Genomic DNA, 23,462 nt, shown 5'->3' on the forward strand with positions numbered 1-23,462 from the left:
TTTCCATTATCATGTCTGCATTCCAGCCTAAAGGCCGGGATAGGAGAAACTATTCCCCTTGTTTTTAAGGCTAGTCTTGAAAATTGCATCCATCGCTTCCATTCCCATTTGCCAGAACTTGGTCACATCTAGCTGCAAAAGAATTTAGGAAATGTAGTCTTTACTAAGAGCCATTATGCTTCAGTAAAATTCTGTTACTAAAGAAGAGGAAGAATTGGCAGACCGCTAGCAGTGTCTGCCACAGTGATCAAACCTTACTTTCTGTCCAGTGTTTGTGATTAAACTCTTTGTAAAAAAAATTGCCCCATAATAATGGTCATGAGAAATACAAGATACAGGAACTGAACTTGAAACTGATTTTTAGGCACCTGGAAAATATTCTGTAGGATGATCAGAACTCTCTCTGCTTACTTTTCTTTTCTTCACTCTGAATTGGAAAGAAATTTTACCGAAGACCTTGTTTTTTTAGCAGAATGTTATCCTGTTTTTCAGAGGTGGACTGAGGAACCATGAGAAGACAGCTATTCCTGTTTTCTCTTCTTTTATTATTAAGTAAAAGATATTCTTCTAGAATAATTCTCTAGAATTAATTTAATACTTGGTTTAGTGTGATTATTTTGATAGGTAATTTGATTTAGTTTAGGGATTAAGATCCTTAACCTAGTATGAGTGCTCCTCTAGTGCATTACAGGGAAAATGTAGTCAAGATGGTTTTGATGAGGAACAGGAGAATGTATATTTCCTGTAGGTTACTCACTTGTATATACAGAGATTTTTTTTTTCTTTTCTTTTTTTTTTTTTTTTTTTTTTTGCGGTACACGGGCCTCTCACTGTTGTGGCCTCTCCCGTTGCGGAGCACAGGCTCCGGACGCGCAGGCACAGTGGCCATGGCTCACGGGCCCAGCTGCTCCGCGGCATGTAGGATCTTCCCAGACCAGGGCTTGAACCCATGTCCCCTGCATTGGCAGGCGGATTCTTAACCACTCTTCCAGGGAAGCCCCAATACAGAGATGTTAACAGACTTATAAGTCATGATTAAGAGTTGTGAAGGTTACTGTACGAGCATATAGGCCTGGCATCCAATCCACAGTTAGATGGTTCTGTGACATTTTTATGTTTAATAAGCTGGCAGCTTTAGCTAACAAGAAATTGTAATCCCTTCAGAATTATAATCGAGAAAGGATTTTATCTTAAAATGTAGGTATAGAGGGTGTGGTGTTTCTTCTTTATTCTTCCAGAAAAACTGTTATAATTTTTCATTGACTCTAAGATGTCATATATCCCAATTTCGTAGATGTCAAAATGTGGGGGGAAAGTGGCTGGTAACAAGGGTAAGGAACCTTCGGTAAAGATATGTTCTGATTTTAGAAATGTTTAAGTGTGAAAACAAGCATTCAGAATTGATGAAATGTCATAAATCCTTGGTGCATTTGTAATCAATAGCTTCTTAGAATGAAGGAGTACAGTAAGAGAAGCTAAAGTAATTGTATCTTTTTGTAAGTTAGAATGCTTTAGAGTGATCTGACTTTTTCATTATGAAAATCTAGGTTTTGACCTCTTCATGCCATGAATATTGAATTAGTAACTAGGCAACTTGGTGCTAAAAGAGCTACTGAGACCAGGGATCACCCTGATCTTTGTCCCATCCCTCATGTTGCTCATCTATTAGACGGGAGGTGGTGGTGCTCTGCTGCTTATTGGTTATAGCCTGAGTAACTATAGCTCTGAGGTTGGGTAAATGGACCATTCTTTGAAGCAGTGGTCTTTGTATTGCAGTCTAGTACACATATACCTGTACACACACATGTGTCGGCATGTACAACTGAAGGAAAAGTTGCACAAAGTAACACTTGACATAGTACGTGGGATTCATTTTGAAATAGCCTCTTCTCTTTCATTATAAAAAGACATGCTGCTCTTTATGCTACTTTTGATTTTTTAAAAAACACTTAAGTCGAAAACAGCTGGGCTTCCCTGGTGGCGCAGTGGTTGAGAATCTGCCTGCCAGTGCAGGGGACACGGGTTCGAGCCCTGGTCTGGGAAGATCCCACATGCCATGGAGCAACTAGGCCCGTGAGCCACAACTACTGAGCCTGGGCGTCTGGAGCCTGTGCTCTGCAACAAGAGAAGCCGTGATAGTGAGAGGCCCGCACACCGCGATGAAGAGTGGCCCCCACTTGCCCCAACTGGAGAAAGCCCTCGCACAGAAACGAAGACCCAACACAGCCAAAAATAAATAAATAAATAAGTAAATTAATTAATTAAAAAAAAAGAGGAAACAGGCAAGGATCAGAAACTTAGAAAATTGACTCTTATTTGCAAGTCACTATTTCTCTTTTTAGGTTCTTTTAGCCCTAGTAGTTGGGTTGCTGGTTCTGTTATTGCTCTGAATGAGAGAGCCTGTTGCTAATTGAAGGAAAAAAAAACACACGTATAAGTACAAATAATTAACAGAAATATCTTTAATCCTTTTGTAGGTCATCATCAAATTTGAAATATTTAAAGTGGATACAAAACTGTTTCAGCAATGCAGACAATTAAGTGCGTTGTTGTGGGCGATGGTGCCGTTGGTAAAACATGTCTCCTGATATCCTACACAACAAACAAATTTCCATCTGAGTATGTACCGACTGTAAGTATAAAGCTTCCATCTATTAGTGAAATATATTATAATTTAATATCCTTTTGAAAACTTTCTCTGTGTACTGAAATTGTTCTGTTGTCTGCCTTTGTTTCCTGTTTTTAAAGATCTTGACTTCTCATGGGTAAATTATATACACTTTAAAATTAAACAGCTGAAAAATCAGTGGAAAGTCAGAAGGGGTGATACAAGGGTTTGCAAGAAGTGCTGGGAGGCAAAACTCCAATAGACAAGATTCTAAAGAGTGGTGGTCTCAGTTTGGAGAAGTATGCCCTACATTTTGGAATGAGGTGATTTTTTTTGATATCTTGGCCAATGATTAATCAGTGTTTGGAGGTCTTCTGGGATGATTTTGGGGGTCTTGTAACTTCAGGGAAAGTAGTATGTGTCTCCACTTATTCTCCTTAGGGAATAGAAGGAAAGCTTATGGAGCTGTTGTCCTAGCAGTAATGGAGCTCCAGACTGGTTTTTAGAGGCGCAGAAGACCTGTTTTTCTTATGAGTACATCAACAGAAGAAGCCTTTGGGGATGCTCTCCCACAAATGCTTTTTATCAGCTCCTTGGAAGAGTAGAGGGAAAATGGGAATAACAAAGATACTGAAGTGAGAGAGAGACAGAGACAGTTATTTAGAGTAACACTCATTGTGAATGTGTTTGGGGATCCAGTGTTTGTCCCAGGTTGGTTGACCAGTCCAGTTGTGTAATTATATTAAACATAGATGTCTGTTCTGTGGTGAGAGAGGAGCTAGGGTTGGCCTGGCCTGGCAGTAACCACCTCTGTGAAGTGAGCTCTTGTAGGGGTGGGTTATGAAGCACCTGTGTATGATTAATATGGGACTAGTATTGTTTGGAAGGAAAAAGGAAGAAAGTGTATCATTATTTTAGGTTAATCTTCAGAGATGAGAGCATTTTTAAGAGGGTGACAGGTTAAAGCCTTGGTGATTATGTTTAATTGTAATTGAAAGTCTATAATGTCCCAGGGCATATAAAGTGATTGAAGTAGGCCCAGGCTATTGGAAGAAAAATTAGGTTTCTTTGAGGGGGATAAATCATATTTTAAAATACAAAATCGTATTTTTGAGTTGGCCCATTTGGGGACATTCGTAAGTGAAAGAAGTTCTGAGATTGAAAGGGACTTTTAGGGGACTTTTAGAGATACATCGATTTTGTGGATCTTGAGTGAGGGCAACTGTCAGATTGTTTGTGTTTCAGTCTCCATTTAAAGTTGTTTTCTTATAAACATGGTTTCTGAGTCTAGGCATTCTATTTAAGGAGGGCTTATGGGTGCTTTATGTATGTGTTTGTATATGGATCTCTGGAAAAGGGTTAGGTATGACTTAAGAAAATAACCTGAATGGTTTGAGAGCTTAACCACATTCTTTACACTTCCTTGTTCTTGTTGTCAAGAACTGACTTTCCTTTAACTACCACCTCCCCCAAAGCCCTTGCTTCCAGTCCACTCTTGCTTACATTTAAACAAGCTCCCAACAACCCACTAAAACGTGAACCAGAAAATTAGTGTTAAACAGAGCTGATGTTAAAACGTAACATCCTCCTCCGGGTTGCAAAGCCTTGCTTTTCAATTGTAAATTAATTCAGAGGAGTCCATGAATTAGTGTTGGGTCTTTTTTCATTTAGCACTGTTAGCTCCCATTTTCACAAATAACTTAGTACAACCAATATTAGTATATACTAAGTTTGTTAATGGGTTTTACAGTCTGTTTACAAATAGTGTACCCTATTCACTATCCTTAAGTGTACATAAACACACACACACACCCCTACCTATATACTATCCTTAAGTATACCCAATTCAAAGAAGGTACCTTAGGTCATGTGATTTGTACCCAATAACATGAGTTTTATTCATGAAGTCCCAACAAAAAATCTGCCAGCCGTTTCTTAGACACTTTCCTTGAGTACCTTGAGGGAACCTACATTTCTCTCTAATGGGAATGTTTGCAACAAGGCTGCTCCTGCCTTCAACCCTGAAAGGAAAAAGATTATCATGGATCTAGGAGATTTTAATACTAGACTAAAAGGAAATGGTCTATGAAGAAATAGTCTCTTAGAAATCAGGTTGAAAATTGAGGTAAACTTTAAACTACTGTCTCAAAAGTTTCAAACTTGAATAGGATCATTTTGTATAGCCAGGGGACTCTGCTCCTGTGACACCGCTAAGCCTTCTGTGGGTTTTTATCCAAGCTGCTGCGGTAGAGCAGACATCCCAGAATACATCTCCTGCCACTTTTTTCAAGAACTATTAGGTCATGCAAGGGCTTAGTTGGCAAGGTTGGTCATAAAAGAAAGATGGACTAAGAGGTGGTTGAGTCTTGGGAAGGAAACATTGTCTTAGCCTAAGAGTTGTCCTGTCCTGTTTTGACCATCCCCTTGCACACTAACAATGTCATATTTTTATGTTTTAGGTTTTTGACAACTATGCAGTCACAGTTATGATTGGTGGAGAGCCTTATACTCTTGGACTTTTTGATACTGCAGGTGAAAACTTGATGTCTTTTACAATGTTTTGGTCTGTAACTATAACAGCTGGTGGTTGTCTTTTTTTGGACACTTGGGAAACTAGAATATTAGCAAACCATTTGCCTTTTGTTAATAGCAGGATTGAATATTATGATGGTCGATGCTTGACCGAGAAGCGGTCCCAGACCTGGAATAGCAAATAGGCATTTGGGGTACCCTGGATGGATGGTGTGGAAGGAGATAAAATAGGATGAGAGCAGAGTACCTTAGACAGGCTGTACTATCACTCTGATATTTGAAGACTTACTTTATGTGTCTGCATATTATATGTACAGGTAGCTTCTTATATTATCATACTATAGCTTGTTATTTTATACTACATTTGAAAATATTTTGAGGGCAAACCAATATCTAGCTCACAGTATTGACATTTGTGGTCAACTTTTTAGATTTAAGGAACAAATTTCTTTCTTCCTTAAGTATTCCCAATTTCTCAGTGTTTTTTCCTTGTTTTAACAGTAGCTGCACATCTTCATTTCTGACTTTTCTCTGTTGTTTCTGTTGTCATCAGCTCAGTTAGGCAAAGGAGAAATTCAGAAAGGTATCCTTTTGGTATGTAGGAATCTTAACTTTTTCGCTTTTTATGAGTTACCCTCTTACTGTCTGTCAGCTGACATATTGCTCGTATGGAGTGTATCATACTGCCCACTATAAGGAGCTGTCTAGATTCAATTGGGAGGGTGAAATGGAGAGACAATAGTAAACAGTTAAGAGACCAGTGGCTTTTTTTTTTTAATAAAGTTATTTATTTTTAATTTATTTTTATTTTGGGCTGCGTTGGATCTTTGTTGCTGCGTGCGGGCTTTCTCTAGTTGCGGCGAGCAAAGGCTACTCTTCGTTGCAGTGCACAGGCTTCTCATTGCGGTGGCTTCTCTTGTTGTGGAGCATGGGCTCTAGGCATGCGGGCTCAGTAGTTGTGGCGCGCGGGCTTAGTTGCTCCACGGCATGTGGGATCTTGCCGGACCAGGGCTCGAACCTGTGTCCCCTGCATTGGCAGGCAGATTCTTAACCACTGTGCCACCAGGGAAGCCCCAGAGATCAGTGGCTTTCTAATGGTGTTTTAGGCCTTTAAAGTTTTTATGAATTAAAAATTATGAGTAATGGTATATTAGAGGAAACTTGGAAGATAGACAAAATGAGATAATGACCTACATTTCGTGGTAGTTGAGGGATTTTTTTGTGTTTCTGTGTGCCCTTGGAGGCAATCTATATACAGAGAGAAGACAATTTATGGCTACTTGGGGTTGAAAATTAATTTTAAATTTTATTTTCAAATTTCAAAGCTTATTTTTATAAACCTTTATGTTTTAATGTGTTTATTTTTTTAGCTTTATTGAAGTATAATACAATAGAATTCACTCATTTTAAGTGTTCAGTTTGATTATTTTTGCTGACCATATAGTTGTGTAACCTCCACCATAATCAAGATACATCATCCTAAAGAGTTTCCTTTTGCCCTTTATAGTCAGTCCCTTCCCTTGACCTGGCCCTAGGCAACCACAGATCTGCTTTCTGTCACTATGATTTTGCTTTTCTAGAATTTCATATCAGTGGAACCATACAGTCTGTAGCCTTTTGTGTTTTACTTCTTGCACTTAGCATAATTTGTTTGAGATTCATCTATGTTATGTGTATCAGTAGTTTGTTTCTTTTTATTGTTGAGTTGTATTCCAGTCTATGAATATAGCACAATTTGTTTTATCCATTTACGAGTTGCTGGTTGTTTGGGTTCTAATTTTAAGCTATGATGGATAATGGTGCTATGAACATTTGTATGCAGGTCTTTGTATAGTCTTAGTTTGGGAGTGGGTAAGCCTTTAAATTTAGTTGCACACTTACTAAATCTTTTATTAAAACAGTCAGTTTTGATAGATTGTTCTCAAGGTGGCTTAGGGTCCTTTGATTAATATTGGTTTATTTAACTTGGATTGGTCAGACTTTAATCCCAGTCAGCCTCATTTACAACTGTTAAATTTCTTCTAGCACTTCAGATTGCATTTATAAACTTAATGTATTTACTTTTCTGTTTTAAGCAGTTCAGTTTGCTTGACCTGACAAGTGAAACATTTCCAAGTTTTTACATATGTAACTTTAATAAACCTGATAATTTATGATTTTCTGTATTTGTTTTAATTTATCTTAAACAGTATTATTTACAACTTTCATAAAATTCTTAACATTTTCAACAAAAACCCCTCAAGATCAGTTACTCAATTACACAGTTTAAATTGGAATCAGAAAACTAATCTATCATGTTCTTTAACATGGTGATAGTTTTTTTAAAAATTTATTTATTTATTTATTTATTTTTGGCTGCGTTGGGTCTTTGTTGCTGCGTGCAGGCTCTCTCTAGTTGCGGCGAGTGGGGGCTACTCTTCGTTGCGGTGCGCGGGCTTCTCATTGCAGTGGCTTCTCTTATTGTGGAACATGGGCTCTAGGCACGCAGGCTTCAGTAGTTATGGCACGCGGGCTCAGTAGTTGTGGCTCATGGGCTCTAGAGCACAGGCTTAGTAGTTGTGGCGCACGGCCTTAGTTGCTCCACGACATGTGGAATCTTCCTGTACCAGGGCTCAAACCCATGTCCCTTACATCGGCAGGCAGATTCTTAACCATTGTGCCACCAGCAAAGTCCCATGGTGATTGTTTTAAATATTATAGACACTGAGTATTAAATAAGAATAGGTTATTCCTAACTGTAACTGAAAATTAACAATAATAATGTTGATTTATTTCATCTCTATATTAGATTCTGAATCTTTCTAGGGGTTAAAGGACATTCACTAAGGAAATTATTTGACTATACCAGGCAAATTGGGGAGCTTTCACCTCAACTGGTTAAGGTCGCTATAAGCCAGAGATCTTTTTTGACAGGCACTGGAGACCTGGGACTGTAGGCATCCAGATTGAGTCTCCTGTCTTTTTTTTTTTTTTTTTTTTTTTTTTTTTTTTTTTGTGGTATGCGGGCCTCTCACTGTTGTGGCCTCTCCCGTTGCGGAGCACAGGCTCCGGATGCGCAGGCTCAGCAGCCATGGCTCACGGGCCCAGCCGCTCCGCGGCATATGGGATCCTCCCAGACCGGGGCACGAACCCGTATCCCCTGCATCGGCAGGCGGACTCTCAACCACTGCGCCACCAGGGAGGCCCGAGTCTCCTGTCTTTGACATACCTACAGGGAGACTGTGTGTCCTTCTCCAAAGGCCTTAATCTCAGAGTCCTGGTTCAAGTCATGCCATTAACTCAATTTTCTTTCTGCTAAAGCTTTCATCCCCACTGAGATAGCCTCTGACTTCCTTTAACTGTTTGGTTACTTTTAACCTCTTGATGGTGTTATTTTATTTTGAATTCTTTAATTTATTTATTCTTTTTTAAAACCTTTTAAAAACTGAAGTATAATTAATTTACAATGTTGTGTTAATATCAGGTGTACTGCAAAGTGATTCAGTTTTATATATATATATATTTTTTTTCTTTCTCAGATTCTTTTCCATTATAGGTTATTACAAGATATTGAATAGAGTCGTTTAGAATTCTTTTTATACTATTCCTGTCTTTGGCTGAAACTCTTATAGATATATTAAAATAATATCGCTTAAGACCAGAGATAGGACTCTCCCTCTGTTTCATAGCTTTATTTCTGCCCCTGTGGTCACAACACCAAATTCTTTTTTTTAATATTTTTTAATTTATTTGCCTGCGCTGGGTCTTAGTTGTGACTCGCGGGGTCTTTTTAGTTGAGGCATGCGAACTCTTAGTTGCAGCACGTGGGATCTAGTTCCCTGACCAGGGATCAAACCCGGGCCCCCTGCATTGGGAGCGCAGAGTCTTAGCCTCTGGACCACCAGGGAAGTCCCCCAAATTCTTGTTTAATGAGTTTCCACAGTTATTTATTTATTTTTTTGCACATGTTTTACTATTGTGTATATAGTTCTATACTTAGCTTTTTTCACAATATGTTTATCATAGGCTCTTTTTCATATTGAATAATTCCAATTCCACCACCAATTCCTTTCTATGTCAAAATTTATTCTTTATTATAGAGATCACAGGTTTTGCTTATTACAGGAAAATCAAAATATAGATAAGCAAAAGGAGAAAATGAAAAAGCATCTGTATATCCAGAGACAATCACATCTTAGTGTATGTCCTAAACAGAGCTCTTCCTATACATTCATTGTATTTATACATAGGAAAAAAAAGGATATTCTTCTCTCTGTACCTGACTTTATCTCTTAAAAGAAAAGCATGGTGATACCTCTCAGTGTTGTACTTGTGTGTCATAGTCTTCATGGTTACACAGTAGTCCATTGTGTGGCAGTTCACACCACAATTTGTTTAACTTCTTTTGTTATTAATATAGGGGTCTGTTTGCAATTTTCTTTCATATTATGATCTTTACTACCGAAACATTTTAGTATTTGGACACACATTCTTTTTTGTCACTTTTTGTCTTGATTTAACTTCAGGCTTACAGAAAAGTTGCTAATACAAAGAACTCCTTACCAGGTTCACCAATTCTTAACCTTTTGTGACATTCTCCAGCTCTATATGCATATTGCTTTTATTTCTACGCCATTAGAGAGGTTGCATACATCATGCCCTTTTGTTTCTTAATGCTTCACTGTATACTTCTTAAGAGCAAGGATATTCTCTTACAGTGCACTTATCAAATTTAGGAAATTTGACATTATATATAACATTTTAAACTTTAACTTGTAGTCAACTCTCTAATTTTGTCAGTTGTCCTAATATTGTCCCTTAGAGCAATTTTTCTTGTATAGGTTCTGACCTAGGATCACACACTGCATGTAGTTGTCACTCTCTTTGGTTAGTATCCTTTAGTATGGAACCTCAGCCTTTTATGGTATTGGCATTTTTTTAAGGAAACAGGCCACTTATTTTACAGAATGTTTCTCAGTTTGAGGTTGTCCATTTCCTCATGAGTAGATTCAGGATATTGCATATTTGGTTAGAATACCAGATCAGTAATGTTACGTCCATCTCAGAGTATCACCTTTTGGTAAAAGTAATTTTGATCACTTGATTAAGGTGTTGTCCAGTTTTCCTACTATATGTTTAGAATTTTTCCTTTTATAATTAATAATTAATTTGTGAGGACATACATTAAAATGGTGTAAATATTCTGTTGTCATTAAATAGCACCCCCTCTAGATTTAATAACCATTGACAATTCTTGCCTGAATCAATTTTTCCTACAGTTGTTGCAAAATGGGAATCTAGGTGCTAGATATGCTCATTGCTACAGAGGTGTGGACAGAGATAAGACAGCAAAAGAGTTGTAACATGCTAGTGACTTGTTCTGCACCACAGTGACTTGTCCTGAATATCATTCATTCAACTAGGGAAGAAAATATTAACACGTTTATTCTGGATAATGAGTTTTTGTTGATACCTCCAATTTAGTCCAACTCAGGCAGTCTTCTTTGCCCTCACCAATTCCATATTTTTCATCTCCATTTCTTCTATAGTTAGAAGCTAGTTTCCCCAAAAGATGTACCTGTTTTCAGTCCTGCAATACACACAAAATAGTTTCAGAATTGAAATACCATACCACTGTGAAAAACAAATATGTAAGAAGAGTTCAAGATTTGTTTGCAGTAATTTTTTTCTTTGGTCTAATAGCATACAAAGTTCCTTGTTCAAAAGTTACTTGGACTTGTTATCCACCCCCCCCCCAAAGTGTGGCTGTGTTATTTGGAATACAGTTGGGTTCATTTATGTTTACATTAAATTTGTTTTTCCCCATTCTCATTTATTTTATTTATATATAGTCTTAATTGTTTTCTTAGGTTCAATTTTCAAAAGCTAGCTTCATTTTTACATTTTAATCATTGTCACAGTCAATCATTCTGGACTTACCGTGGTAATAAATAAGAGAAAGGTTGGACTTTGATGCTAGATAGAGCAGTTAGCTAGATAGTTGACAAGTTGCTTAACTGTGTGGGGCTTAATTACCTTGATATATAAAATGTTTAAATATTTTCCTTTTAGAGGTGTTGTGAAGATTCAGTGATAGTTTAATAAAGTGTATACGTATGTAAAAACTCAGGAGCTGTGTATTTATGATTCACGCACTTCACTATTAAAAAAACCCCAGCACAAGGACTGGAATGTGTTTGGTGTACAGCTAATATTATTCTCTTCCTTAGCAGAAGAAGAATATTCAGAACAAGTCATAGTGGTGCACTTTGACCTGGTTTAGCTGATTCTGTTTTTTGTTTGTTTTGTTTTTGAAAAATAAACTCCTTTCATTGAGGTGTTTTCTAGTATCTGGCAACCTTCTGCAGTTACTGATCAATTACATTATCAGGAATGACAGCGCTCTCCATAGAGATATTTATAGCTGCTTTGGTCTCTAGTTTAGTGCTACTGTAGAACCTTCCAAAGGCGGTACGACTAAGATTTGAATCTTCAGTAAATTCTGCATTAACATGCAATAGTATAGATTTTTACAGATGTTATACATATAATGGTAGGAATCTCAGGTTCCAGAGTGTCCCCATTTATTTTTGGATTTTTTTTTTCTTTTATGATATAAAAGGTATGGAATTATTTAGGAGTAAGTTCCGTAGCACAGAGGAAGCAGGGATCACTAAGTGCCATTAAATTTGGAGTACTTGGTTGTAGAAAAAATGTTTAGGTTTTAATTTGTAGTGGTAAATTCTGTGAAATGTTTAATTTGTCTTCTTGGGTTTATAATGTCCTACTGGAATTCTCTGAAAGTGTTGTTTTTTAGCAGTATTCTTACTTTTCATACCATGAGACCATTTCAGATTTTTCATATGGACCAGAGCCCTCAGTTCAAACTGACTTAGTTTCTCTTGAATTCAAATTCTGAATATGAGATTGTGAGGAAGGAAAAAAACCAGCAACTCATGAGATGTATCATTGCTTTTTGTCAAGTATTAGAAGTTAAGTGATGAGCTGGTGTACTGTTAGAGTAGATATAATTTAAGACTTGTAGTCAAAACCTGTCTTACACAGTAGAGTGAAGTTTTCTTGATCATGTTGTGTACCTTAAAGTATGTTAAATGATAGTGCCGCCTCATACTTAGAGGATAGATTTTAGCTGGATAAATTATGCTTGGATATTGAAGAATCTTGCTCATCTAAGGGATCGTACTCATTCTGTTTTCTTAAATGTAGCACTTGTAGCAGATGGAGATGTAAGGTAGCCTACTTTTTGTTTATCGAACAATTTTAGTTTTTTTCTCCTTGGGAAAGGAAAAGATGTATAGCTTTGAGGCCTTGTTCATTGCAAGTATATGGACAGACCAGTACTGCTTTGGATCTAGTGTTAAAAAAGAATGGCTATATTTGTTTTCTGTCACCAGTCCATCTGAATAGAAAGTTGGTTGCATGTAAAACATTGGGCATTTATTTAGATGCCCCTAGTGGTGCTCAGGAATACAGACTTGGATCTGTTTTTGATGCAGGAGCTGAATGACTAAAAATGAAGCCTTTTCTAGTATGCCAGACTTAATTTTTGTGAAATATATTCCATTTGAATAGGGTCTAGGGCTAAGAAAAGGTGTGTGAACGTCTGTACTTTTCACACAGCTTGGTTAACTGTTTTGTTGTCTTACTTTCTACATTTACTTTTTGTTTTGTTGTTTTATTGGAGCTTTGGTTGTGATGGCTCAAAGCTCCAGCTCGTGTTAGAGCCCAGGCAGTTTGAGACAATTGTTAGAGTTTGGCTGATTTTGTTTTCCCCATTCTTTCCTTTCCAAATCCCTTCTATGTCTACAGTTGTACGTTATATTAATAATTTAAGAAGTGAGAGTTACACTTAGTGCGTACCTTTGAATTCCTTTGATTCTAACCCTAGCATATTGCTATAGTAAGTATTCAGTAAATGCTAGAGCTACTGATGGTAGTTTTATTGTTTTGTAATATCTGCTATTTTGACTTCTCCTTCAACCTTTATTCACTTTCCATAGAGTATTATCCTGACAGTACCTTTATTGTCTACTTATGATGTGTTATTTAAGTGGCAGTAAGAGTGACATCTTTAATCATGTTTTGATAGCTACCCTGAATTCTTGTATTCTCTCTCAATGCTGGCAAAAACAAAACAAAACCAAAAAATCAGTGGCATACAAAATATTTAACTTTCCTTTTTTCCCCTTAAAGTTATTTTTTATTGTGGTAAAATAATGTAACACAAAATTTACCATTTTAACCATTTTTAGCATACGGTTCAGTGTCATTAAGTACTTACCTATTCTTGTATTTGTTTGTTTTTTGGTTTTTTTTTTTGGCTGTGCGGCATGCGGGATCCTAGTTCCCTTACCAGGGATTGAACCTGTTCCCTCTGCAGTGAAAGTGCAGAGTCCCAACCACTGGACCACCAGGGAATTCCCTTTTTCTTTTTTTCTGTTTGTTTGTTTGTTTTTTAGGGCTATTCTTTTAATACATAGGATTGTTGTAGCTCAGTTTTGAAATTGGACTGATAAATCCTTCCTCTGTGACTCTTCCCTTCCCTTCACAGTTTTGGAAATGTGTATGGATATTTTAAAACACTTTTTATCTGGAAATAATTTCAAACCTACAGAACGGTTGCAAAAATAGTATCAGGAGCCCACATACATCCTTTAACCAAATTTACCAGTTGTTAATTTTTTTCCCTATTTGCTGTATTTTTCTCTTTCAACATATTTATACATAATTTTTTCCCCCTGAACTATTTGAGAGTAAGTTGCCATTTAGCCTTGAATAAGTATGTATTTCCTAAGAACAGAGACATTTTTGTATAATGGTAATCAACTTAAGGTAATTTAGCATTGATACCATACTCTAATCTAACATCTATATTCCAGTTTTATCAGTTGATCCAAGTCCAGTTTTTTCTGCTTTTAGTATAGGACCATGTACTGCATTTAATTGTCATGTCTCTTTAGTTTCTTGTAATTTGGATCAGTTCTTCAGCCCTCCTGCCCCCCCCCCCCTTTTTTTTTGGTCTTTCATGATGTTTTTATTGAATACTGGCCCAGGAATCCTCTCTCCCTCCTCCCCTTATAAAAATGTTCTTCATTTTGGGTTTGGTCTCTTTCCTCATGATTAGATACAAGTTATGCTATTTCGGTTGGAATACTACCTTAGTGATGTCTTTCTCAAGATATAAATGTAGAGGCATATGATACTCATCTGCCACTCATTGGTGATGACAATCTTGATCACTCAGTCAAGGTGATGTTGTTTCTTCACAATGTAGTTATGTTCTTCCCCTTGTGGTTTATTAATAATCTTTAAGACCATACAAATATTCTCCTTTTCACCAGAGTTTCCTCCATATTGATTTAGCATCCATTGATTCTTGTTGAATTTTTTTCTATGTGTTTTCAGTTTCAGGTACTGGTCTTACATGTACACATTAACTAAACATGTGAACCTGCTTTGGTAGTCATGGGCAGTGGATTTTGTCAGCTGGGTTTCATTGAGATTTTTCTTCCCTTAGATAGTTTCACTGTGATTGGTTCTTTTCTTTTCTTTTTTTTTTTTTGCGGTACACAGGCCTCTCACTGCTGTGGCCTCTCCCGCTGCGGAGCACAGGCTCCCGACGCGCAGGCCCAGCGGCCATGGCTCACAGGCCCAGCCGCTCCGTGGCACATGGGATCCTCCCGGGGCACGAACCCATGTCCCCTGCATCGGCAGGCGGACCCCCAACCACTGTGCCACCAGGGAAGCCCAACTGTGATTGTTTCTTAATCAGATCTGAGTAGATTTGATTTTTAATTATTTCTGTAGCAACAGTTTATTTTTGTTACATTATTGTTTGGTTGCTAGTAGACACAAAGATTGAAAACTACAAATCAGTAACAAAGCAAATAATTAATACATAACAAATTCATTGCTGTTCTAAGGACCTGAAATTTTTTTTTGGTTTTTGGTTTTGTTTTTCTTTACTGATGTGTAGTTGACTTACAATATTATATTAGTTTCAGGTGTATAACATAGTTATTTGATATTTTTATATATTACACATCATACAAAGTTATTATAATATTATTGACTGTATTTCCTGTGCTGTACATTACATCCCTGTGACTTATTTATTTTATAACTGATAGTTTGTACCTCTTAACTAGAATTAGCTGAGTGAGAATATTGCTCAAATATTCTATTACAAAGCCATATATTTTGTTAAATAAGTTGCCTTCTTATTAATGATAAGTGTGCTGTTAGCTGCATGCTTAATCTGTTGACTGATTTGTGATTTTAATGCTATGAGGGCACCCAGATTCAGTTGCTGATTTCTCCAGTTTTTTTTCCCCTTAGGGCAAGAGGATTATGACAGATTACGACCGCTGAGTTATCCACAAACAGATGTATTTCTAGTCTGTTTTTCAGTGGTCTCTCCATCCTCATTCGAAAATGTGAAAGAAAAGGTGAGTTAGTCAGATATTCTTGCCCTGAAAAAAAGGTTGTCATAGAACTTCTGTTGATTGTAAGTAGCTTTGGAGGCTTGTGGATTAATGCAGGTGTATCTTTTAAAATATCTTTTCTCTAGTGGGTGCCTGAGATAACTCACCACTGTCCAAAGACTCCTTTCTTGCTTGTTGGGACCCAGATTGATCTCAGAGATGACCCCTCTACTATTGAGAAACTTGCCAAGAATAAACAGAAGCCTATCACCCCAGAGACTGCTGAAAAACTGGCCCGTGACCTGAAGGCTGTCAAGTATGTGGAGTGTTCGGCACTTACACAGGTGAGGACTGTGTGGAACCCCACGTTTATTTACAGTGGAGTGGTTTTGAGCAGCATTAGGGTTCAGGGCTTATTTCTGACAGCGGTCTGCAGTGCTCAAGAAAGCTGCCCAGGAAGACTGTGACCAGCTTCACAGTATATATTCTTTTGTTAGAGGTCTCTGTTTTTATGGAGAAAATTATTAGTCTCTAAATAAAGCTCTTGTGTTGGTGAGCTCCCACATTTTACTGAATCATTTGTAGTGGTCAGGGATTGTGTTAAAAACAAAAATTAACGGAAAGGTCCAGATTAGCACAAATTTACAAGAGTCTGTGAATGATTCCCCTCCCTCCCCCCCAACTTAAAATTTCATCTAAATAAACCTGATTTTTTTATCAGTACTGATAATTGATGCTATACTGTTTCTGGGGTAATTCAACTGGGATAGGGAATTGGTTGTAATCTTTGAGACTTTCATGTCAGAGAAAGCTACCTAAGCCATTTCTCAAGCATACCTTTATATAGTGTCTCTATTCTTATGTTTTTGGAGGTGTTCCTTCTTTATGCAGTCCTCTCTTCTTTCTGAACGATTTAATTGGAACTCTTCTCATAGTTTGATGGGAAACTTCAGATTCTGAGGATAGGGAGCAGTGTTAGGGTATTTAGAGTGAGAGTTATAACTGACCTGTGTGATTTCATTTTCTCTACCTTCATGGTATCGCCAACCAGTTCTCCCCTCTGAGTACTGTTTTGGGGACCAAAGGAAAATATTATGTAAATGATTAGCACAGAACTCTTTTATTCTACTTTGACATTTGAACAATGAGCAAACACGCCTAATTAAAATAAGGCAAGACTGAAGGGTGGAGATTTCTTATAATTACATGAAATTCACATATTTCTCATGCTACTTTTTCAGGTGATTTTTCTTTTTTATTAAGTTTGAAAAAAAATACTTGGGTTCTTGATGATATGTATACTAAGGTAAATAGCATATATAGTTACATATTATACATGTACTAGGTATTTAGTATGTAGTGTGTAGACATAATTTAATAATCTCCAGTTTAGCCCTGGGTTGGATGTGTAAAGATAAAATTTTTGTTCTTAGCTGGATATTTCACAGGATGACTTAACGGCCTAATTTCTTCTCCCAAACCCAGTTTTCCATGGCAGTTTTAGTTCTGTTGTATTGCTATTTCAGATATCTAAAAGTTGAGAAGATTTTACATCTTCTCACATGTAGCACTAACTGAGATTTTTTTAAATGCCTGATGCTTTTGTGTTTTGATACCATCCCCAGAAGAGTGTGTGTGTGTGTGTGTGTGTGTGTGTGTGTGTGTATTGAAGAAGGATGTGTGTGGAACATTTGAGTCAGATAACTGTTGCATATCCCCATTCTCTAAATACGGGTTGCTTTTGGGGGAAATGGAGGCAAGTAGGCCATGTGGACCCAATTTTAGGCCTGTAGTGAAGCTTATTTTAGAGAATTGGATGCTTCCATATAAAGTTTTTTACAGTATGAACAGGTTTATATAGTCACTTTCCAGAGAACAGAAATTTGAAAAGGTCTTAGCAACTACATTTTTCTTACCAGATTTTGAAGTTCGGAGAAATCAAAAGAGAAGATAGAAAATGGGGTCCCTGGGTACTGTTTGGGAGCTAGAATTTTTTAGGATTCCAGATTCTGTTTGTTGGTTCCTTTAGAATTGAGCTCTTAATATAATCAGATAGTGTGATTAAAGCAGGGGTTAGTTTTGTATTGTAGGGGATTAATTGATCTTTGTCAATAAGCAAGAAAGTATTTGCTTCTTATTAAGGCATGCCCTAGTTTCTGATTGTCGTCCTCCTCTTTTTTCCCTTATAAAATTTATTTCTCATTCTATCTTCCCTCCTTCCTTTTATGTTTGGCAACCAGAGTTTGCGCCTAGATGTGTAGAAAGAATTTCAGAGGAACTTTAACTTTCATCATTTCTACTTTGTAACAGACACAGACGGAAGGAAACTTTTTAACCTCTTTGCCTCTTTCCAAGTGCTTACTATTATTTCTCATTTATTTTGTCCCTAGTGGAATGTGTGAATGCCAGTTCTCGAGGCTTCTGTGGTGGGGGGAGGGCAAGGTGGGGGCGGCTGGGGTAGTCTGGGCCTGGCTCTCGTTATCGCAGCCGTGCTCTGGGGCTTTGGGGGAAGGTTTTACTTGGGATCCAACTGACCTAAAGAACATGTGGAACTTTTTGGGGAGGTAAATCTGTGGCTTCAGATTTAGGTGAGTTTAGGTGAGTCTGTAGACCTGGTACCAGTACTACTGAGTCGCACTGTCATGCTGGAGTTCTGGCTGAGGTGTAAGTGTATTTCTGCATCTTAATCCCTATAGATCTGAGAATATTCTTTGTTTTTCACTCCATGCTTTATGCTCTGATACCCATGCGGACATCTAAAAGCATTGGACTGCTTGCTAAAACTCATTCTAGGACCCCGTTCTTTGTTTTCCTATTGGGTGGTGGTTACTTGCTCTAATAACATTACTGAATAACTGAGGTGTATGCTGTTTCTAGAGTCTGTTGTTTAAATTTCTCCCAGTTGGTACTGCTGAACAATTAACACTTTTTCTAAGTGTCTGAACCTTTTGTTCTGGGAAACTGGTTTACTCTGAAATCCTGATTAATCCCATCCAGATATGTCATTGAATCTAGAAACATGTAGCATGCCTGTTAGCCTGCTATTTGTGTCCTTCAGTTATTCAGGGGATGAATTCACAGAAGCCTGAAATTGTAATAGGTGTAGTTCCAAAATATGTGTGCCATTCTTATCATTAGCAGTACTAGGGAATTCTGCAAGGCCTAATTATTCGCTGCATGTATCTTGTGCTTACATATCCATTCCTCTCCTCTGGCATTATTTTCATTAAAATGTTGTAATTTAGATTTCAAAGTGTGATTGTTATAGAAGTCAACATATGGCATTTTCACAAAAATTGTTTTCTTGCTCAGTTAACCTTTTTTGAGGTAAGAAGTTTGTTCTCTTATTTACTGTCTTGATAACAGGCTTAAGATCTAGCTTTCTGGCAGTTATTTTTCTTAACGCACACTGCTTCTGTGAATTCAGCCCATTTAATCCAGACTGCTGTTGTATCTGCTGGTCTTTCTAATCCTCTAACCTGGCTGCTATTCTCTCTCCTCCCCTCTGTCTTGTAGAGAGGTCTGAAGAATGTGTTTGATGAGGCTATCCTAGCTGCCCTCGAGCCTCCGGAAACTCAACCCAAAAGGAAGTGCTGTATATTCTAAACTGTTTTCTCCTTCCCCTCTTTGCTGCTGCTTCCTGTCCCACTACTGTAGAAAGATCGTTTAAAAACAAAGGAATAAAACCATCCTGTTTGAAAGCCTCTGCGTCTTTTTACTCACCACCTTAGAGCAACCTCTGTATTAGTTTTTGATCAAGAATGCAATATCTTATAGAATATTTTTTGTGATCAGTAGTCAAGTTGGACTTGTTTAACTTTCTGCTGCTTGAGTTGCCTGATGCTCAGAGCTGTTTGGTTTGGATTACTATTGCAAAAGGGAACTTGGTCTGGCATTAAGAATGTCCTCTTGGAGAAAATAAGAAGAGTTTAACACTTCTAGATCTTAGTTCTAGATGGAGAAAATAACACAAACATCATTTTACTCTTAACAATCAATTGTTAACTGTAATTGCATGACAAAATTTATGGAAAAAGGGTGACCTCCTAGTACAGTGTAATGGGGAAGGGAGGATTCTTTTCTGGTTTTCCTTTGTGTAGTGAAACTTTGTGTTGCTATTGCTTTGGCTGTCTGTGCTGTAGTGGAGTATTTGTCAGTCTGGGTGGGAAAGATAATTGATGTACCTGCTACTGCTTTATGAGATCATTTGTTACATTATCTTTTAAGAGTAGCATCCATTTTAACAGTTGACTTAAGGTTTGTTAATGTTGAGATGTAAAGCTGCCATCTTTATATTTTCCTGCTTCTGATTTTATTGTTGTGAGGGAAACATACAATTATGGTTACCTTCAAATTTTGAAATTAAAAATATACAATTGTTTGTATAAATGCCTGATGAAACTTTATTCCTGTTGCACTGACTGGCTCTAGTTTTACATATGTATCAGGTACCCACATTTTTGCTTCCTTGAATCCCCTTGGCTCTAATTGGTGGGATAAAGGGAGTTTAGAGTGACTGTCTTTGATGCAGCTACTGTAATCGCTCTCTCCATCTTTGCCTGCGCCTTCCGTATAATAAGGATGCCACTGCCCGGTGCCCAACCTCTCAGTCCTGTCCCATATCCAGCTGTTTCATTTGAATGCAGAGCTGCTTACTTGTTTTTATGTAAAATGTTTCAGCAGCATATTACAAAACTCATATTGAATGAGCAAATGACATGTGCTTGTTGGCTTCTTGTGACATACATTGGTCTGCAAACAGCTTTCTCAGAGGACCACTGTCTCACTCATGAGTATCTGCTCCTCTGCTCCTGAACTGCTGGAGCCTTCCAGTGCCCTGCCTGGACAGAACTTGGTGAAGTGAGATGATTGTGTTGAGATTCAGGGTTGTTTTTAATGTTTCATTATTTGCCAACTCCTGAGGCTTTGAATGTTTTAAATTTGATCTTCAACTGTGTTATACTGAATATCAGACTGCCCATTTTTTTCTTTCTACCCCTTTTCAGAAAGGCCTAAAGAATGTATTTGACGAAGCAATATTGGCTGCCCTGGAGCCTCCAGAACCGAAGAAGAGCCGCAGGTGTGTGCTGCTATGAACGTCTCTCCAGAGCCCTTTCTGCACAGCTGGTGTCGGCATCATACTAAAAGCAATGTTTAAATCAAACTAAAGATTAAAAATTAAAATTCGTTTTTGCAATAATGACAAATGCCCTGCACCTACCCACATGCACTCGTGTGAGACGAGGCCCATAGGTATGGCCCCCTTCCCCCTCTCAGTACTAGTTAATTTTGAGTAATTGTGTATTGTCAGAAAAGTGATCAGTACTAGTTTTTGTTTTGTTGTTTCAAAAAAATTATTATTATTTTTTTTTGTTTAAAAGCAAGGCATGCTTGTGATGACTCTGTAACAGACTAATTTGGTTGTTGAAGCTGTTTCCGGGTTCCACTCTGGCGAGTAATCTGGGATATCTAGTTTTTTTTTTTCTTTTCTTTTTTTTGGGGGGCGGGAGAGTGTGTGTGGGATTTGTTTTTATTTAGTCATGTTTTTTTTAATTCATTAACCATTGGACAGCCCTTAAGGGGAGGAGGATAGATTGATTCCACATTCCACTTCCTAGATCTAGTTTAGAAAACGTGTTCCCCACCTGGTGCTCTTAGGAAGGAGTATAGTAAACGCCTCATTTAATAATATACTCCTTTTTGAAAGTTGCCTTTTCTCTCCACCCTTGAGTAGGTCCAGTATTTGATGAAACTCATGAAAGTGGGTGGAACCTGTCTTGCCCCTCCTCTTTTCTAGGATGCACTATATATGTGACTGTGACTCTCAAGGAAATTTGTTTGCCATTTGCTGATTTTTTTTGAAGTTAATTTCTAACTTCTTTCACTGATAAATGAAGAAAAGTATTGCACCTTTTGAAATACACCAAATGGAGTACGTAATTAAAAAACATTTTTTTTCCCTGTCAGTCATTGTCTTAATATGCTTAGCATAGATGTGCAGCTTAATAGTGTATGATACAGTGTTCCTAGAACACAGCTGAAGAGCTGGTATATAGAGGAAATCCGAGGGGTGGTGCTAGAAGACAGATGTCTATGGGATGATTCACATCCTCTTTCAAGTTATGAGGATGGAGACCTGCTTCATTAAGAAGCTGGGGGTGGGGTGGGGTAGGGTGGGGGTGGGGAGAACATTTAACAACATGGGGACCAGGCAGGGGAATCCCCTTATTTCTGTTTTGCATATGAGGAACCCTAGAGCAGCCAGGTGAGGCTCTCTAGTTTAATAAAAATCCTGGGGAGAGTCTTATGAAGACTCCTCTTAAGTGTTAATAGGGATTTTATCAGCTTATTTTGGTTGCAGTTTCCAAGTCTTAAAAATGTTAGGTAATCTTCCCCACCTTCCCCAAATCCTACTTCTTGTAGATTTCATTAGTGTTGAACCAATGCTTTCTTATGTCTGAATTCTTTGTATATGCATTCTTTTCAGATGTATTAAACAAACAAACAAAAAAACCCATTACAAGTCAGCCTGGGGGTTGTTATTTTCCCTCCGCCTCTTAATTTTTAGATATTTAGGAATGGGAACTTGACTCTTAATGACATCAATTTCTAACAGATTTCAAGATAAGGATTTAGAGCATAAAGATTTAATGTACTTTGTTTTGTGGAATTCAGTTTGAGATTTTTTTTCCCCTCACATTCAGGTTTGTGCCTTCTCCCCTAAGTTTGGCAGGTAACCTACAGACTCCTCTTTAATACCAAGTGGGTTTATAACAGTTCTTAGTGAAGAAGTGTTCTGGAAGCTCACTGCTCATGTATTTGGAAGGAAATGGCAGCATACTTCCAAATCCATCCATCAGTTGGAAAGCAGCCATTTTTCTCCAAGTTTTCTGTATCAGTGGTTTTCAAACTTTGCTGCTTTAGTAGAGTGGAGCTTGAGCAGTGGGTTATTTAAAAGCTTTCCAGGTATTTACATTATGCAGCCAAGTTTGAGAACCACTGCTCCTAGGTTGTTAACCTCAAACTGCTTCTATAAGATTCCAGATTCTGTGCTTTGAATCTGAATATGGGACACATTTCCTGTAGGTGACAAGAATGATTCATTTCCCTTAAGGGCATTATACTGATCTGTATGAGAGTCTTAGAAACTAAGGACTGTTAATCCAGTTAATAAGGTTGATACAGTGTATAGCCTCATTTTGATAGTTTTCTATATGGAGTCATGTTTGACTTGATTCCATACTGTGCTAGAACTAAGCTGGGCTGGTTGGGAATGGGTTAGGAAAAGGCAAATCTAACCTTTGCTGTTTTAACCAGTGTATCTTATTCCTTGTTGACCATACCAGGGAGAGACACCTGGATCATGTTATGAGACTGAAGGGAGCAGAAACTGTGTATGTGTATCCCTAGTTCTTAGTACAGTGGCATATAGGTCCATCCTGATTATTGCTGTAGCCCTGGCCTAGAGCAGTGTTTGACACATAAGAAATGGCTCTAAAAATAGTCATTGGGGGCTTCCCTGATGGCGCAGTGGTTGGGGGCCCGCCTGCCGATGCAGGGGACACGGGTTCGTGCCCCGGTCCGGGAGGATCCCACATGCCGCTCAGCGGCTGGGCCCGTGAGCCATGGCCGCTGAGCCTGCGCGTCCGGAGCCTGTGCTCTGCAGCGGGAGAGGCCACAGCAGTGAGAGGCCCACGTACCGCAAAAAAAAAAAAAAAAAAAAAGTCATTGGATGGGTACATGTTTTCAAGAATGAATAAATGAAATAAAGCAGGTTACATGGTTGTGTTGATGAATTATCCACACGTCAGAAGAACAATGGTGACAAGAGGATTGATTGAAGCTAACGTTTTCTAATTAAATATTTCAATTTGACTTACACATATCAGATGAACATG

At 37.9% G+C, this 23,462-nt stretch overlaps 1 protein-coding gene across 2 annotated transcripts; it reads left to right on the top strand.

Moving 5' to 3' along the window:
* Positions 1-2,510: 2,510 nt before the first annotated feature.
* Positions 2,511-21,698, top strand: CDC42 (cell division cycle 42). Of its 2 annotated transcripts, none has more exons than XM_079697572.1 (5): positions 2,511-2,632; positions 5,068-5,140; positions 15,479-15,588; positions 15,711-15,908; positions 20,571-21,698. In XM_079697572.1, exons 1-5 carry the CDS (start codon positions 2,528-2,530, stop codon positions 20,658-20,660), a joined length of 576 nt encoding a protein of 191 aa, XP_079553698.1. In that variant the 5' UTR covers positions 2,511-2,527; the 3' UTR covers positions 20,661-21,698. The 2 variants fall into 2 exon arrangements, with proteins under 2 accessions (XP_079553698.1, XP_079553699.1); XM_079697573.1 differs by lacking the exon at positions 20,571-21,698 and adding an exon at positions 19,081-19,212.
* Positions 21,699-23,462: the final 1,764 nt, after the last annotated feature.

The sequence above is a fragment of the Hyperoodon ampullatus genome (genome assembly GCF_949752795.1).
Source record: "Hyperoodon ampullatus genome assembly, chromosome: 2".
Lineage (NCBI taxonomy): Eukaryota > Metazoa > Chordata > Mammalia > Artiodactyla > Ziphiidae > Hyperoodon > Hyperoodon ampullatus.